The 19395-nt window shown below is 36.5% G+C and overlaps 1 protein-coding gene across 1 annotated transcript in view; it reads left to right on the top strand.

Annotated features, from left to right (window-relative positions):
* The first annotated feature begins 1212 nt into the window (after nt 1–1212).
* LOC110095258 (beta-hexosaminidase 3) overlaps nt 1213–19395 on the top strand; it is a 48113-nt gene continuing 29930 nt past the window's right edge. Inside the window, exons 1-4 of the mRNA XM_020820711.2 lie at nt 1213–1515; nt 5178–5252; nt 17922–17957; nt 18041–18152. Coding sequence (XP_020676370.1) covers nt 1213–1515; nt 5178–5252; nt 17922–17957; nt 18041–18152 — 526 coding nt within the window. The remainder of the gene's footprint in view (nt 1516–5177; nt 5253–17921; nt 17958–18040; nt 18153–19395) is intronic.

Below are 19395 nucleotides of genomic sequence, written 5' to 3'. Positions count from 1 at the left end.
AGCATTTCAATTAGCATTCATTTTAATGGCTAAAACGTCTTCTAAGATAAAGTCTTAGCATTTCATTTATTCCATTAATTGATTTTAATGGCTAAAACGACTTCTATTAATTAAAAATATTATTTAAAGGCATTATCTAAGCTCGGTTAACCAAATAAAAAGAATAAGTATTCCTTTGATACAGCTTTTTTATTGATTCTCGAAGCAATTTTTTAGTATAAAAATTAATTTTTTGTACTAGAAAGCTGCTTCAAAATGCAACAAAAAAGCTGTCCCAAACGAAGCCTAAGACTTCCTTTTGGGATAATTTTTTTACTGCTTCTTAAAGCAGCTTTCTAATACCAAAATTAAAAATTTTGTACTAAAAAAACTACTTTAATATGCAATAAAAAAGTCGTCTTAAACGAAACTTTAGGCTTAGTTTGGGATGACTTTTTTGTTATTTCTTAAAGCAGTTTTTTAATACAAAAATTAAAATTTTTATACCAAAAAGCTGCTTTAAGAAGCAACAAAACAGTTGTCTCAATAATTTTTCTATTACTTCTTAAAACAACATTTTAATACAAAAATTAAAATTTTTATACTAGAAAACAACTTCAAAGAAGCAATAAGACAGTCGTCCCAAATAAAGACTTAGGCTTCGTTTGGGACGACTTTTTTATTGCTTTCTAAAAAAAAATTTTAGTATAACTTTTTTATTTTTTACTAAAATTTTATTTTAGAAATCAATAAAATAGCTGTCTCAATCGAAGACTTAGTTGGTTAATATGATGCAGTCATTTTATTATTATTTTCTTTGACTGGTATCAACTTTCTACTTATGTTTGACTCTGTGTAAGAGTTAAATATTTAAGGGAATTAATGGCGGGAGAGCATAGGCTGGCAGAACTTTTCTTCTTTTGTCTCCAGGTAGGTTCAACTGTGTGTTACTTTTATGCTATATATATATATATATATATATATCCTCGATCTTCGTTTCATAGCTTGTTAGCTTACCAAAACAATAAATAAATAAAAACCTCATCCCTGCAGCCTGGGCATTATCGGCGTTATTTTTGTCTTTTTTCCTTCTCAGATCTACTGAGAGTTCTTTCCCTAAGCGTTTCATTTAGGAGCTTGGTTTTCCCAACTCTTTTGAGTGTTCTATACCCGCATTGTGTTAGATCTGTATACTTTTCTCGTTTCAGATTCGTTGCTGGTAATTGCTGGAGAATGGGTGTAGTTCGCACCGCCCTTCTGATGGGATTTTTGTTGTGGTTTTCTCTTCTCGCTAATGGCCTTAACTTGTGGCCGATGCCGGCTTCAGTGGGATATGGTTCGGGCATTCTTTATCTGAGCAATAATTTCCAGTTGAGAACTGAAGGGAGCAAATATTCAGATGATTCCAGGATTCTGAGCGATGCCTTCTTGAGGATGGTTGATCTTGTCAGAGTTGCTCATGTAATTGATGGCATTGTGCCTAGCTCTGCTGTGCTTGATGGATTGCATGTTCGGATTTTCTCCGAGGATGATAAGGTATCTTCGAACTGGTATTTTTTTTTTCGTCGGTTTTGGGTTACAAGGTGGAAATTGTGATTTTCGAATATCTGATGCTTGCTCAGAGCAAATTGGCGTGATTTATCATCTTTGTTAGTAAAGAATTTTTTTTTTCTTTGAAAAAAATCCTTCTCAATCATGACTAAGTAAGTAGAGAGCATGGTTTTGTTTATGTTTTTACATTATTCGAACCTCAAACATATTAAATTATTCAAAATACCGAAATTTATCTGGAACTACATTGGTTCTATGGTTTTATATTTTAGACAGCTGATGATTTTCTACGGTTCTACATTTGCTGCGTAAACGGTCATTCATGAAGTGATTTTTTATTATTCTTTTGGGTTTGGCTGGGAAGTGCTGCTGCAATAACACTTGCCGACAAGATAAAGTGGGACTAATGGGATAGAGTGGGATTAATGGTTGTTAATAATTAAATCAATGTGACTTTTTCTTTCAATAATGAAGTGCATAAATTTTTTAAATCGTTTTAAGGTATTATAAAATATTGATGATGATGATGATGGTGATGTTAAAAAAAAGATTTTTTTTTTGATGTTTAGTTAATATTTGTAGATGAATACCTTCCGAACACATTAGCAAGATATTTTTTCCATTGCAACAAAGAAAAAAATATTATATTTTATAAGAATGCTTTAATTAATTGTCAAATAAGGAAAATTCTATTTGGCTCTGCTATGGCTATTAACCTCTGATTGCGTATGACAGGAAGTTGGAGTTCCAATTTCATTAAAAAACTTAATCTGATCACTCATGAATTTAAACTTCAATTTTTATTCTCAAAGACTTCAATTATTTGAGCCAAAAAATTTTGGAATTGATTTGGAGATCATTCAAAATTTCTGTTGTTGAGAGACAATATGGTTCGATGAGACAAATCCAGTGATATCAAAACGTTTAGATCTATGACAAAATGAGCTTAAACCATGCACTCAGAAGCTAATTAAAAGCTTTGTAAAGCCATTTGAAGGGTTGATATTCTTCGAATTTTGGGTACTCATAGAGGAATTGAGTGTCTTGACAAGATGAATCTAACGAGTCTAAAATTATTTAATTCCAATTTCATTAAAGCATTGAGATTTCCCAAAAATGTAAATGATTAAGCGAAACCTTTTTGAACTGCTCAATGGAATATCCAAGATTCTTATATAAATGACTAGAAGACTTCGTTCATAAATCTATAAATAGATCCTACTCCTGCACACTTGTGAATGACTTTTTTGTGAAGAGAATAGAGAATACTTAGGCCAAGAGAATTCTTGATTATTTTTACTACCACCAGTGAGCCACCTTAAGAACCTTTTTTCGTTTAGCTGTCTCAGCCTTTCATAGTCATCTACTCCTACCTTTGGCTAGGAGGAAATATTTGCTTACACAATATTATGCAAGCCTCAAATAATATAATGATGAATGAGTATCATTCCCTTGAGAAGTCAGATTTTTATCTTTAAATAGTTAAGTATTAATTTCTATACATCACCAATTCATCCTACCACAATAGCAAGTTTTATATGATTGCAAAATGAAAATCTTTAATGGTACTTGGGTTTTTCTAATTTTATAATAATTTGTTTGAAATTATGATAGAATTAGTCATTTAAATTTAATTGTGAGTCATAGAAAATTTAAATTCCTCATCTCCATCTAGCTTGTTATGGTTTTTGTTGTTTTATCTCCATCGAGCTTGTTGGAATTCTAATGAAATTTATGAAAAAGGTACTCTATGCTAATCATTTATTTCACCACATGAATTATATCTCTCTAAAAGACTCCAAAACCCAAAGAAATTATATTCTATGTTCCATGGGTTTAGGGTATGTCCCCCTAGTTGTTCCACTATGTCTCCATCGAGAATATAGAGTACACTAAGTTTTAAGATAGCAATTGGCCATTCCACTACTATATTAAGCATGAGAAAACATGAAACAATTGTTTATTTCATTTAGAAGCACCAGACATATGGGCAAACTTGATATGATCGCTGGATGGACACTTCAAGTTTTGATAACTATCCCCAGGACTAGGTGCTGACGAAATCTCAGATTGACCACTCCATTATATTACACAAAATCAACATGGAAGGAGTCCGAACTCCGCACTTGGACTTGCTCATTACAGAGCTATGATATACGACCTGAGCTACAATGTCAAGAAGATCTTGATTGAAATGAGAGTTCTATTGACATCCTACTCTACTCCCTATACTTAGTTTGGATTTGGTTGATAGAGCTGTTTAGGACAAAAACTGTAACTAATTATGCAATTATGATGTTAGGTTTCTGCAGATCTACCACATGTATGATTGAGGGGATGAAGTAATGCGAAGGCTATATTTGAGGCTGACATTTCTTCCAGCAAATTAATGAAGGGACATAACATAATGCTATGAAATGTTGGAAATTTGGTTGCTCCTTTTGTATTGCTTGGGGTATTTTTTTTTTTATAAAAATACTCGGTTCCCCCTTTAAAAATATATTAATAGGCCTTATTTATATTTTTTCAAGTAAGGTTTTTTGTTGAATAAAATTTATGTACTTCGAGAATTCTAATTCTTTGATCGTTGCTTGAAATCTCAACCAACCATCTTTGAAAATTTGTTTGTCTATACTTCTATGTTTTCCTTAGTTGCTTGATTTTCACCTAAGAGGATCACCATGTGGAAAACCTTCTAGCATTTGACATTTGACTTCGGTATTTTCGGATGACCACTATCACCTATTCTCCGCATCCAATGTTGACTAACAACAAACATCTTTGCCCATCCTCTGTTGGTTATTGCCGTCTGTCTACCAACTATAGTTGTCGTTCATTCTCCAATGACAAGCACCAATTGATGCTGATAACTGCTATCATCCACTGCCATCTTCTGACGTTGCTTTCCATTGATGCCTGCTGACAGGCATCATCGCCCATCTTTTAATGATCATCTTCACCTGCCCCTCGATGATTGTTGTTGCTCATCACCATCCAATACCGATTTTTTCAGATGCTTGTTTTGACATAGACACCACTACTACAGTGGATGAATGCCAAAATTCATTGTCTTCCACCATCAACCTAATGAATTCACCACCTTCCTACACTCTCCACCTCCTTTATAATAGACATACCTTACCTTCAAATCTTACTATTCTACCTCTAATTCTGGAAAAGGACAAACCATTTTAATCTTACTATTCTACCTATATAGTAAAAGCTATCAATTGGGGTATGTCTTATAGTTTTTTCCTTTCCATTGTTACATTTAAAATATCCTGCATCTGTTATATATTGTGGTCTATTTATATGCTTGTTTAAAAGCTTTTTGCTTAATGATAAGACAATAAACTTTTCCTCCACTGCAATGTGCAACAAAATAAATATAATTATGTGAGGATTAATACATTTTCAAACCAAAAGAGAGTTGGAAAAATTAATTGTAGGGCATGCTTCTAACCATTTAGAAATGACATTAAAGAAATCAATTGGCGTGCTAAACTTAAAGGGGGATCTTATGCAAGCTTTGTCCTTTTATTTAAGAAAGGTTAGAATTTATGGCATGAAGATGGCTTATGAAAATATCTAAAATTGGCTTGAAACTAATATTCTCTAATCAAGCAACATTTCTTGCTGCTATGCAGTTGAACTTTGGCACAGATGAAACTTACAAGCTATCCATTCCTGCAAGCGGAGAAGAAACATACGCCCAAATTGAGGTAAGTGAAACCTGTTCTTATTTTATAATTGTTGCCATTAATTGGTTGTTGCATTTGATGGTAGATTAATCAAATAAAAGATTAACCGTTCCATTTTTTCTCTTTGAGCTCAAACTATGAGGGAAAAAATAGAACCAAATTGTCCGTCTTCTTCTATTTTTTCTGAAAATTCCTGGATAAAAGTTGCCTTTGTTTCCTAGCAATTTTGAGAACTTCATGACATTCTTCGCATAGCTCTTTGTTCATGCAAAAGAACTTTAGCTTTGCCTTTGATGATGACGATAATTTAGAAAACTCCGTTTTTGTCTGCGTGAACTTAGGTAAGGAGGAGGCGAGCAGTTCAAAGGTCTGTTTGGTTTGAGATTAGATTAACTTAAGAATTTAAGATAAGCGTTAGTCAAGGTTTGGTAATCTGTTAGACTAAATCAAACCTAATTTGGTTCTGTTTGGTGTGCATAAAATTCTTTTATGTTTGGTATGGAGTTAATCTCATTATGATGCCGCCTAGGACCTGCAAGGAATTCCAGATAAAAAAATAAGAACCAGAAACTGAGAGGTTTACCTCTCGGTGAAAACAGAGGCGTCCTGCCCCAGAACACAAATTCTATTGATAATAGTGGAAAAAGTGCTGCACTACATTCCTTTCCTCCTATTTAAATTTTCTATAATATCAGGTTTTGTAATAGTAGATAATTGAGTTTTGCTAATTATGGTGTAACAAACAAAAATGAATACTAGCATTAAGATAACTGAATTGGTACAGAGAGAGGAGCATGAGTGGTGGCGGTCTGCTCTGCCACACACTCCATTATATGCACTGCATCAGTCCTCCCCAGCATCAGAAGAGCTCGACTCCGATGAGCTGACTGTAATTGGAGATACATCTGGCGAATGATAAGGCCAAATGTCTGAAACGTTGAAGGTGGGTGAGGTATTGTGACCAACTGGTAAGTCAAAAATATAGGCATTGTCGTTAATTTTGGCAATGATTAGAACAAGACCAATCTTGCGGCAGCTTAGTTTATTATAAGTTATAGGAGGGAAGCGCTCGCGCCGTATACGCACCATAACAAGATTACCCACATTGAACAAAGTCTGCCTATGGTGGCGATCGGCTGCTACTTTGTATTTTGAATTTGCCTTGCTGAGCTGCTCATGAACGTTAGCTAGCATTTTTGAATATTGGTTTCTAAAATTTGTTGTAGATCCTGATTTGCACTTAGGTAGCACTGGTACATCCACAACAATGTTAGGTAATTTTGTATACATAATGCTGAAAGGGGACTTACCAGTGGAGCAATTCACCATTGAATTAAATGTGAATTCTGCTGTGCTCAACATTTCTTCCCATTGTCTCGGACGGTCTTGCACTAAACAACGAATCATACTACCCAGTTTGCGGTTAACCACTTCAGTTTGGCCATCCGATTGCTCGTGATATGCTGAACTAAGGCGCAAATCAGTGCCCAATCGCTTCCATAGCTCACGTCAAAAATGGCTTATAAATTTAACATCCCGGTCATATGTAACTCCTAGGAACACCATGAAGACGGACAACTTGATGAAAAAAAAGATGCGCAACATGAAGAGCATTTGAAGTTTTCTTACAGGCGATGAAGTGTTGTGGGCTTTGAAAATTCGGCCCTGGCCTTCGCCCACTGTGATTTTCTTCGAGGGGAGTTAAGTTCCGGGATGAATTTTGGGAAGGCAGATGAATTTGTAGATAAAACACTACCCAGAGATTTTGCCCCCATTTTGCGAGGACTTTATGATCTGAGTTCTGGTTTCCTATAAGCGCAAGCCCCTATAGTTAATAACCCCTCCCAATCATGAGAGAGAACTTTCAATTAAGGCTAGTCGTCAATCAGTACGTAGAAATACGTGTTATCTGGAATATAGTAGCAGCATAGGTATGGGTGTTGGAAGTGTGATATTTAAAATATAGAATTTCACCATCCTATAATTAAAGTGGATTGTGGGGGAATGGATGATGGGCCCGATCAAGATCCCATGGTTCCGTCGTCCCGGGCCATCATGGTCCCTGGTCTACTTAGTTAGTGGAGGTAGTCGACCCAACCTGATAGAAGGATCCTTGTTGACAGCCCTGGGTTTCTTCGTCCAAGGGTACCTTGTAGACCTAAGGTGGATATTTTCCTAATGGGACAAATTTGAATCCACCTTAGCTTACAGAGGGCTTTGTGCCTTATCGATTATACCATATTGATTCATATCTCAAGGATTTGATGCCACTAAGGAACGTATTGACTATGACCATAATCGCTATCTGTGGTGTCATTTGTCAGCAGAACCACTCGGTTCAGAGGGCCCTGGGTCATAACCGTTTATCCTGCGGTGCTATTTGGCGGTAAAACTGCCCGTTAGAGGACACGTACCACGTCTTTACTGGCAAAAGATTATTTGAGAATAGATCTTAGTGATATTTTCGACTATGCATTAGCTCTATGTGAGCAAAAGTAAATTTCAATTTGTCCACATCGACAAATTATTGCAGAGGGTGGATGAATTTTGTGCTTTAAGTGTTCGATGATTGAGTTTTAATTTTAAATATTTAGAGTTTGGGACTGCTGGAATTTTGGGAATTTTTGTGTAGTTTTGGAGTTTTGATGAGCATTTGGTAATTTGGGAGGCACTTGAAAGTATTTGTGAACACTTCCGGTTGAGATAAACATTCAATACAGTCATCATCGAGGTGTGTGGGGTCATTTCCATTGATTAAATCTTGTCGACCCTATCAACTTACTGATAGGGGGATCATGTTTTTGTAGGCTTTATACTTTTGTTAATAAATTTTCTTTGTTGGAGGCCTTGAAAGCCTTATATGAACGTGTAAAATAGATATTTCGATCAACACCCTGACCGTATATCTATTTGATAATTTGAGCTGTGTCAACTCTTATCTATCCATATAGAAGGATCGGGCTCGAACTACGTTCATTTATTGACCCGCGCAGCATCCCAAGACGTCACGTGTGTTCTTACAACATGCTCGTCGGGGCCCATGCAGGTTTTTTTTTACATTTACCTCTTTTGTGTACCTATGTGTATACAAATTATGGTGCATGTGCGAGAATATTTTTAGAATATTTAACATTGATCAGTCGAGAGGGAAACCGTCATTTGAATGCAACGCTCTACTTGGAAGCTCGTACACGCCTTCTGTCCTCTTGTATGCATATTGAGGATCCGTTGGCGTGGCGTCATACTAGGGTTATATGCTCGCTTTGTACAGGTAGACTGTTATGCATTACTTGTTACTTTCTGCAGGTGGATTGTACTGCACTAACGAATCTCACGCTTTTGTTTGTTGATGTTGCATTCATCATGAGCTTCTGCGATGGCTCATAGATAATACTTTACATGATAGGCTTCCTACGATGGTTCGTAGGTATTTAAATTTGCTACAAACCATCTGCTTCTGTCGAGCTTTTGTAGCAGTTCGTGGGAGCTTGCATATGTAACCTATTATCCACCTTTGCTTGTAGGAGGGGCTAGAGTTATTATTATATACTTGTCTTTATTGATTGTGGACAGTATGATGCATTCATATAAAGGAATCATCATAACCATTATATGTTAGCCCTCATTGTTCACAGAGAATTGTTACATTCTTCCACGAGTAGTTGATATTGATTGTAAGGGACTTTCACATCCTCTTGCATGACTCTTGTAAATTCCATACACATCAAAATCAAGTGACGTTGGTTGCATGAAAATTATGTTTTTGCTTTGACCTTTCGAATACACCTTTCATCAACGATTTATCGTATGTTGAATCCCTCTACTGCTTGTAAATGTTGGCTAGCGAGATATCATAATGCTCGTTACATATCAACTTCCTTCATCTGTGAGGGACTTGTGCATCGGCCACTATCATTTTTATATGACTTGCATGATATTAATTTGGAGGTTGGTATAGTCACATCATCGCATGCATTGCTAGTTAATTGCCTTTCTGTTTGTGCATAAGCCATATTCATCATGAATTTGCTACTTTGATTTGTATGCAAACCCTTATATATTTGGTGAGTCATCCATTGTCACTGAAGGATGTTTGCATTTTATTCATAGATAGAACATAATATGCATGACAATTCCCCTTTTTACATATACAAATGAATTCTTCACACTTACAACTCATCCACTATTGTTGCTTGCAAGAGGATTGGTGTTTTCATGTCTTTGAACCATCGCAATTATTCTAAACCACTCAAATGCTTGAGTTTCATCATCACTTGTATGTTAGTCGCCTTACATATGAGCTGCAATGTTCAATGGAATATCCTTGTGCCTCCACTTGTGACTAGATCACACATCTTTATGATTGTTCATTGCTTGTAGACATGTTATAATTATGAACTTCTTGTCTCTACATGTTGTTTGCAATATGCATGATGATTCCACATAAGTCTTTCATTTGATTATGAACAAATTATATTCATTGAGATTTTAACCTAAGTCTTTTATTGTCCAAAGCAAACATGAGTTTAATATTCAATTTATTTTATTTGAGTTCAAATCCAGCTCAATTTCGAGTCTAAGTTCATGTCAAATCCGCTTTATGTTCAAATTCACTTAAGATCTCGCCCATTTTGAATCCAAATTCCTTGTTGTTTACTCATCTTAATTATGCTCAAATTCAAATTAAGTTCATGTTTGTTTGAGTTCATCATATGCTCAAATTTAAATTCTTTAAGTCCCCTGATGTCCTTTTTTGAGTTCAAGTCTTTATCTTTTTTAGACAAAATGTTGACAACCTCCCGGCATCTCCCCTATTTAGGGGAAATTTCAGGAGTCTGGGCCTTCTGCCATGCTAGAGAAAAGCGTGCACGGTTGGTGCTGTGGGACACCGCGGCCATAGTTTCGTCTCTCACAACGCCAAAGAAAGACGTGCATGGGTTTTCATACACCTATTTGAAATACACAATTTTATATTTGATCCCACCTCGCCGTAGGGGTCATACCGGATTCCCTTTCCACCAGGCTAGAGAAAAACGTGCATGGGTGGTTTTCCGGTGCACTGCTAATGCCGAAAATGGGGTTTTAGGAGATTGCCCGCCTTGTCGCAAGCATCGCAATGAATTCCTTCCTACCACGCTAGAGAAAAACGTGCATATGTGGTTGCTCGTCGCGTTGCAAGCGCCAAAATAGGCTTTCTTAAGTTTAAGAGGTTATACCTGCATGATGGTTGGTGACGACAATGTCGGCATGTAGATTGAGGTGGGGGAATTGAAATTAAAAATAATAATTAATTATAATTAATAAAAAAAATTTAAACAAGTTTAGGGCAGGATTAAGCAAGAGTGATGTGGGATTTAACAGGATTTGGGTTAAATCCTAATGATAGGACCTAAGACTTCATTTGGACGATTTTTTTATTGCTTTCTAAAATAAAATTAATCCCCCTATTTCATTCTCTCTATCGCAGCAGATTTACAGGATTCGAAGAAGTGCGTGAAAGGGTGATCATTACATTCGCAAACTAGCAAACTCCCGTCGTTGCTTCAGATCCGAGTGGAAGGGAATGTCGGAGAAGGAAGTTGGCTTGTGAGATCCAGTGAAGAGGTGGTTAGGTTAGTGCTAATCAGCAGTAGGTCGGGTGAGGGAGTTATGGTGTCGGTTACAGCTAGGAATCGGAAATGGCAAGTGGAATCGGCGGCTTGAGGAGGACGGGAAAGGAGGATAAAAGGGACAAGGCTTTCAGGCAGGGCTTCTGCTAGGAATTTTGGAAGATTTGCGGGGATTTCGGATGTCGTATGGGAGCTCGACTAGGGAGAAGGGTTGATGGAAGAAGTCGGAGGAAGCAAGTAGAATGCAAAGCCTCATTCCTTCTTCATTTTATAGATGGGAGTGACAACGATCGAGGCCGGCTTCACGAGATTTACGGGAAGAGACGGATTCAGCGCCGGATTCGGCAGGATATCCGCTGATTTCCTGAATTTTGGCAGAGGTATGTAATATATTACACAAAGGTCAACAAGTGCGCCATTTATAGAAGAGGTCAACTACGACCATAATCGAGTCATTGCCCTTCCTCGTTCGGGGTAACCGGAGAACATAGTCCAAGCTAAGGTCTTCCCAAATTGAGTCCGGAATAGTCAGAGGTAGATAAAGACCGGTATTCTAAGCACCCCCTTTGTAGTTCTAATAGACTGAGCATCGATCAACAAAGCGGAGCACGTCATGGCGGAGGCGTGGCCAATAAAATCGACATTTCAATTGAGCCAAGGACTTGTCACGGCCTATGTTGCACCGATACGGATACGGCGACACGAATACGACACGATACAGATATGGGACACGTCAATTCTTAAAAATACAAAATACGGGTACAGTACGGACACAACATTATAATTTATAATCATACATAAAAATTAAGAAAGCAATCAAAACATAATATTTGAAATTACAAAAAAAAAAAATAACAACAACATCATTTGTAGCATTGTAGCTTATAATATCAAAATATAAGTAAGCATTAAATGTATAGTACAACAACAAAAGCATAAACATAAATTATCTAGCACATGAAGTTTCAACTATTCAATAGAATGAATGATATAATTATCTTCTTCATTGGTTTGTCTTTGAACTTCCATATCATGTTCAATAAATATCATAGCTTCTAATTCAGGCTCATCAAGTGAAAGATTAATAATTTTTAATATTTTCATATCATCAAGAGACTCAAATCCATCTCAGAAATGAGAGAATCTTGCTCGCAATCGCGCAAGTAAATACGACACGTCCTTTTTGTTTTCGGATTTTTTTTTGTTTTTCAACGGACAATCGTGTCCTTTTGAAATTAAATAGTATTTTAATTGGATACGGCTTTGGCGTATCCGGCACGTATCGGTGGAGTATCGGAGGCGTATCCGTGTATCGGTGTATCGGATACAGCACGCCTTCATAAATAGGTGTATCGGTGCAACATAGGTCACGGCCCATATGAGTAGCAAGGGCGCCATAATGGACCTCTCGGATTAGGTGTTGGTGCCAAGAAGACAATGGAACACATAACAGATTGTTATGGAAGAGGAACCTATGCCTAATAGAGAAACCGAGAACACTTTTGTTTTGCTAGCATTTGTTCCAAATATCTGAAAAATCAGGATCTATTGGATATAGTTCCTTGAGGCATAGAAAATCAGAAAATTCCGTTTGTGGCTGAGTAATTAATATTGCCTTCCGGCTGAGTGCATCAGCTACTTTATTATTCTGGCCGGCCTGATATTTGAGTACAAACGAGAATTTTCGGAGGTAGGAGATCCAACGAGCATTCATCCAATTGACATGCTTTTGGCTATTTATAATGAAGAGCTCGGTTATCAGTGCAAAGAACAAATTCTTGGTGGAGAAGATAGTGTTCCCACTGTTTTAGAGCGCGAACAAGACTATATAATTCATGTTCATAAGCCGACCAGCGTTGGCGTGATGGGCCAAGTTTTTCGCTCAGGTAAGCGAAGGGTCTACCTTCTTGTGATAATACAACACCAATATTGACAGACGAAGCATCTGTTTCCATCGTGAAAAGCTTATCAAAGATGGGTAAAGTGAGAACAGAGGCGAACGTGAGGGCCTCTTTAATAGCAACAAAGCTGTTTTGTTGTTGTTCTCCCCAAAGAAAAGTCTTTGACTTTAAACAGTTAGTAATGGGGCTCATAAGCACACTAAATCCCTTGATGAATTTGCGGTAAAAATTTGCTAAGACATGGAAGTTACGAACCTAAAAAGAAGAGCATGGGATTGGCCAAGTTTGAATTGCCGCAACTTTGCCAGGATTCATCCGGACACCATTTTCTGAAACAACAAACCCAAGAAATTGCACTTGAGAGGTAGCAAACTGACACTTGTGTAAGTTGAGGAACAACTTGTTTTCTTGTAAAATAAGAAAGATTTGTTGGAGGTGTTTGATGTGTTGCACCAAAGTGTGACTGTATATTAAGATATCATCAAAGTAAGCAATGCAGAATTTGCCCCAAACCGGTTTGAGAATGTCTTGCATCATTCTCATAAAGGTGGAAGGTGCCTTGCACAATCTAAACGACATAATCTTCCACTCATATAGTTCGAATGATGTCTTGAAGGCTGTTTTCCATTCGTCACTAGGACGAATTCGAATCTAGTGATACCCACTATGTAGGCCCAATTTAGAAAAAAAAAGATGAGCCTTCTAATTTATCAAGTAATTCATCGATCCGGGGCACAGGAAATCGGTATTTCACAGTGATCATGTTGATGGCTCTACTATCAATACATAAATGCCATTCACTGTTTTTTTTAGGTACCAATAATGCTTGGACAGTGCATGGACTGATACTCGCCTGAATGAGCTGCTTACTAAAGAGATCTTCACTGATATTCTGTAAAATCTATTGTTCCTTGTGGTTCAATCTATAATGTGGAAGATTTGGTAAGATAGCATTAGGTAGCATGTCTATCTGTTGCTGAATATTTTGAAAGGGAGTGACTTGGGAAGATCACTTGGGCAAATACTATTGAATTCTTGCAGCAACCGTCAAACTTCAGAAGGAACTTCAAGCTGCTGTGTGAAGTTGGAATCCATGACTACCAAAGCCCACATAAGAGTTGATTCCTTCCATGTTAGCAAAAGGCTTGGACCCGATACCAACTGCATGGCAGATGACAGCGACTGATTAGGCGCAGACGATTTGTTGTCACGTGGTCCTGGTAGAAGTCTGAGACGTTTGTCTTTCCAATCTAGAGCATATGCATTGGCATGACCATCATAAATAGCACCAGTATCAAATTGCCATGGGCGGCCTAATATCAAGTGGCACACATCCATGTCCAACACGTTGCATAGAACGTCACAGACATATTGGCGCCCAATAGAAAAGGTTACCTGACACATTTCCGTAACAGGAATGTCAATCGCCTTTTTGACCCAACTGATCTTGTAAGGTTGAGGATTCTTTATTGTTTTGAGCTGTAGGGCTTGGACCACTGAACGAGAAATGATATTTTTTGTACAGCCACTGTCGATGAGCAGGCCGCAAACCTTACCATTAATAGTACACGTAGTCTTGAAAATTGCATTACATTGTGAAGCATTGTGATGTCTAGGTGTTATTAACAATTTTTAAATAACATAAACCACGGGATCCCCTTCATCACCTTCTACGTCCTCAATATCTAAGTCGTTTGCTTCACTAAGATTCGGCAATGCCTCCCCATCTTCATTTTCCAATAATTATAATTGTTATTGCTGAGGACATTCATTAGACTTGTGCCTAGGTTGGAAACAACGAAAGCACTTCAGTGTACCTGGTTTGGCATATGGATTGTTTTGATGAGGATTCTTGGGTTTTAGCTGGGACTTAGTCTGTAGAGTCGGTCCAGATTGTTTGAGTTGAGCTGTGGATGGAAAGGGAGAGGGAGAAGTGTTAGCTGTTTTGAACTGAGGGGAGCTCCCTTTGGTGACTTCAGGTGTCGACTCACGGGGTTGTTGACGAGAGAACCGGGGTCGTGTAGACCGGCTCAGTTGCATTTCTGCCCTCAACGTGAAATTGATGGCTTGAGATAAGGACCACACGAAATTCAATTCTAGCCGGTCTTGAATGCTGTGCTTGAGTCCTCCAATATATCTAGCCACCAACTGGTTCATTGACTCATTCAAGTTTTTTCGGGCACTGAGCCTATGGAACTCTTCGGTGTCCTCATTTACAGAGCAGTTGCCTTGCACACACTATTGATACTTCATATAAAGAATCTGTTCATAATCAGTCAGAAGGAATTGAGCATGTAAAAGCTGCTTCATTCGTGCCAAACTACGGACAGGGCCCTTCCCTTCCCTCTGCTGCATCTGTAGTAATTGAGTCCACCAAGCACTAGCTCCACTTCTTAGCCTACAGGCTACATATTTGACCTGTTTTGCCGGCTCAATTTCCATGTATTCAAAAAAAGTTTTCAACAGCTTTCTCCCAATCCAAATAATTCTCTATGTGTAAGCGGCCATAAAAAAATGGTATGTCTACCTTGACTTTGAACTCGGCTTGGTGTCGGTGTTGCACAGGATGACGTCGCCGCCTATATTGGCCAGCAGGGTAGTCAAGATCATCATTATCCTCGTCGGACTCGCTCACGTACACATCTCATTTGCCTTTGTAAATCTTCTTCCGAATCAGATCCTCCTTGTACAGGAAAAGGGTTTCGACGCCAATGGCGATCAAGGCCCAAACCACGCCGGCCACCTGGAATAACTATCGCGGTGCTTGCTCTCGATGTGGTTGAAGATGTGTCGCTTCTAAACGATTGAGATTTAACTCACGGTGCATTGGTACCGAAAGGCGTTGCACATCTGCGAACAACGTGTCCAGTTGGCGCAAGATGGTAGCTTGGTTTGCCCACAGCATTTCATGGCTCCGATCGGTGGCCGGTTCTTTACCTCAGTTCGTCATCCTGCTCGCCTGGAATCTCCGGCTCTGATACCAACCTGATGCCGCTTAGGATCTGCAAGGAATTCCAGACAAGAAAACAAGAACCAGAAACTGAGAGGTTTACCTCTCGGTGAAAACAGAGGCATCCTGCCCCATAATACAAATTCTATTGATAATAGTGGAAAAAGTGTTGCACTACACTCCTTTCCTCCTATGTATATTTTTGATAATATAAGGTTTTGTAATAGTAGATAATTGAGTTTTGCTAATTATGGTGTAACAAAGAAAAAGGAATACTAGCACTAAGATAACTGAATTGGTACGGAGAGAGTGTAGTATGAGTGGTGGCGGTCTGCTGTGCCACATACTCCATAATATGCACTGCATCACATTACTTTTATGACACAATTTTTATTTATATTTAGGAACATACCAAACATTACTTCAATGAAAGAGTTAGAATTTATCCATCGGATTTTGGATCAGGTTACCGGCATATTAGCTAAATAATTTTTTTGGAAATTCAGGCCAATTAAGGAAAACTCACACACATCACATACGTAAGACTCAAACCCAATACTTCTTAGTTAGTAGCCAAAGCTCTCAACTAACAGATCAAACTGAGTTGGGTCATATTAGCCAAATAGGAGTTGCTGATTTAAATTGGTTAATGTAAGGTAGATTAGGATGAGGGCTAAAAAAAAAAAACAGAATTCACTAATTATGATTAGTTAATATAGTTAGAAACGCTAAAAAATACACATTTAAAATGAATACAGTTACTAGGTACAGAATCAATGTTTTTATCTTAAATTAGACAGCCCCGTAAGGGCCCATGCATTATCAATTTACTTCTACATTGTTTCGGTAAATTTTGCTTAGACTTCACATATTTATTAGCTGGGTTTCGTTAGAATTGAAAGGAATTCCAATGCTTTTGTTTACAGTTTACTGTTTAGACTTTTTTGTGTGTCGAATGGTCTCCAATCGAGCCGATTCGACCCCATTTGGGTACGATCGAGCTCAATCAACTCAATCGAGTGCCGTCAAAATCAAATTGGATTCAAACTAGGTTCAATTGAGCTCGAATCAAAACAAATCAAGCCTGATCTAGCACAATTCAATCAAACAATTTTAATAGATCTAAACCTCTCAAATCAAAATTAATTCGAAAGATCACACTATTTCCTCTCATAATGACGAGATCCTATGAACATAATCGCATTCACTCTGGCCACCATAGCGATAACTCTCAAAATTTGGGCAAATTATTGGGTCAGGTGACCGAACGTAGAGATGGGTCCGAATATTAATAAAATATTATTTTAAAATTAGCGCAAGTAAAGCGCAACTAAAACACAACTAAAGCGCAGGTAATGCGCAACTAAAGCGCAAAGTCAAAAAGCGCAACTAAAGCGCAGGTAAAGCGCAAGGTGACGCGGCAAATTTTTATTGGATGTCCGAACTTATTTTTCGCCTTCGGTCACCTGACCCAATAATTTGCCCAAAATTTGTGGCATACCTGTTGCCTCATCTTATTCGACGAGACAAAAAACAATCTCTTTTCTTTTTGCAGGAAATTTTCAGCGGTATGAAATTCTCTTTTTCTCATCGAATTGAAATTCTTGAATATCAAATATTAAATACCAAGAGAACCAGACAAAACTTGCTCCAAGCCAATTTAGCTATTCTCTTTTTCTGTTTATATAGTCCATCGTGTCATGTTTTCCATTTTCTTTGTGCCTTCTCTCGGAATTTATTCTTTTTTTGGATATGCTCATAAGTGATCATCAATTTTCCACAAGAAGAGATCTAGATTAAACTTCGAATTCAGGAAATGCAAAGATTGACGACCTTATCTTTTGAAGCTTCTACGGTTCTAGATTTAGAAATATTCTATTTTTTCATTCACCTAAGTAGTAGATTTTTATTTGCACTAGTTTTAACTGGCTTTCACATTTTTTTGTGTTTGATACTAATTTTTATCTCGTTCAATAAAAACATTAACATTTAATGCTATTATAATCATTTATCTTATATATTTTATGTTTTGAAGTTTTTCGGCTATAATTTTACACCAGTGTTGTGTCTCAAAGCATAAATCATCCTATCATATGATTTATTTTTTTCCATCTACAGATGTATGAACGTTGATTGTAAAATCATGTTGCCTTATGAAGTCTTGCAACAAAATTTTTTTCTTTGCTATTTTAAATAACTTCTCCTTGTTAATCTGGTTGATATTTTGCAGGCACAAACTGTTTATGGAGCACTTCATGCTTTAGAGGTAATTCAAAGACTCTTTCACAGCAGATTTGCATGATGTTTCTAATTGCTAACTTAACTCGTAATGGATGTTTAATGCTGCAGACTTTTAGCCAATTATGCTATTTTAATTTTACTAGCAAAATTATTGAACTTCATTCAGCGCCCTGGAAGATTATAGATCAACCAAGGTTCCCTTATCGTGGTCTTATGATAGGTGAGATGCCTTGTAAACTTGTATTTATATATAATCTTTGCTGCAGTTTCCTATAATCTAGTGAATCGACTATAAGCAAATTTAAACATATTTTATGCTTTTCTAATGTTATGCATCTCTTGTGCATTTAGGATTTTGGCCAATTAACTTAATATTTTATCATGTTGATGACCCCATAGATTAGTACCCACTCTTTGTTTAAAAAAATTTAAAAAGATGAAAAAAAAGTGCAGAAAAGAAACAAACCAAACTATCATTAAGTTTGAAGATTTAGTAGCTTCATCACCTTTCTTGATGCATCTCTTGTGCATTTAGGATCAAGACTAACTAAACAAAAATATCATTAGATAATTCTAACTTTAGTGTCCTCAATTTAGTAAAAAAATTAGATATTTTCATAATGTACTATCTTATGTTCCTTTTGTCTTTATATCACATTGAAATAAGTTTTTCAAGAAAGATGCATATTTTAAGCTTTTCAGAATCAACGAACTGATCTGCTATTTGATCTATGAAATTCTAAGCACTTTTTTTTTTCTTTAAATTCTCAGCACATTTCACTTCAAGTATTTTTTGCCCATAATAGTTTATACAATAGAGTGTTTTATAATTATAAGAGTCATGTGATTGAAATGCCTTCACTTTCTAAAATTAACTCTTTGTTCAATGGTGCTTTTTGCAGCAAAAACAGAAGAACATTCAATCATCATTACATAGTTTAAATCCATATACCAAATAACAATAATGATATATAATTTTATTTTCTTAAGCTAGTACTTTTAAACATTGGAATTTTATTTAAATTTGTAGTAAAAGAATAAAATACATTTAAAATTAGTAATAATTTCATTCTTTTATGCATATATATTATAAATAAATAAATGTTAATTATCTATATGCTTGATAAATAAGATGGTCTCTTATAAGATACCTAGCATAATATTGCAATTTAGTCTTTAGATAGAAATAGTAATTTATAAGTTGTTTTCTTAAAATTATTGTTAAAAAATATTAGGAAAAATCCTGTCAATAATAATAAAACATTATTTGGATCTACTTATTGCATGCATGAATAAAATTTAAATTATCATATATTTTTTACTACATATAACTATAATTTGGCCAAAAAATAATCTTCCTTTGAGCTAACTATTTTTTGCATAGATTTATATAAATATTTAATATTATTAAAATATTTCAAAATAAATAAGTTAATATAATTGAGACTACTTTGGCAACATAT

This window comes from Dendrobium catenatum, unplaced genomic scaffold, assembly GCF_001605985.2.
Source record: "Dendrobium catenatum unplaced genomic scaffold, ASM160598v2 fragScaff_scaffold_218, whole genome shotgun sequence".
NCBI lineage: Eukaryota > Viridiplantae > Streptophyta > Magnoliopsida > Asparagales > Orchidaceae > Dendrobium > Dendrobium catenatum.
Note: the sequence above shows the minus strand (reverse complement) of the source record. Positions and strands in the feature narration are given on the sequence as shown.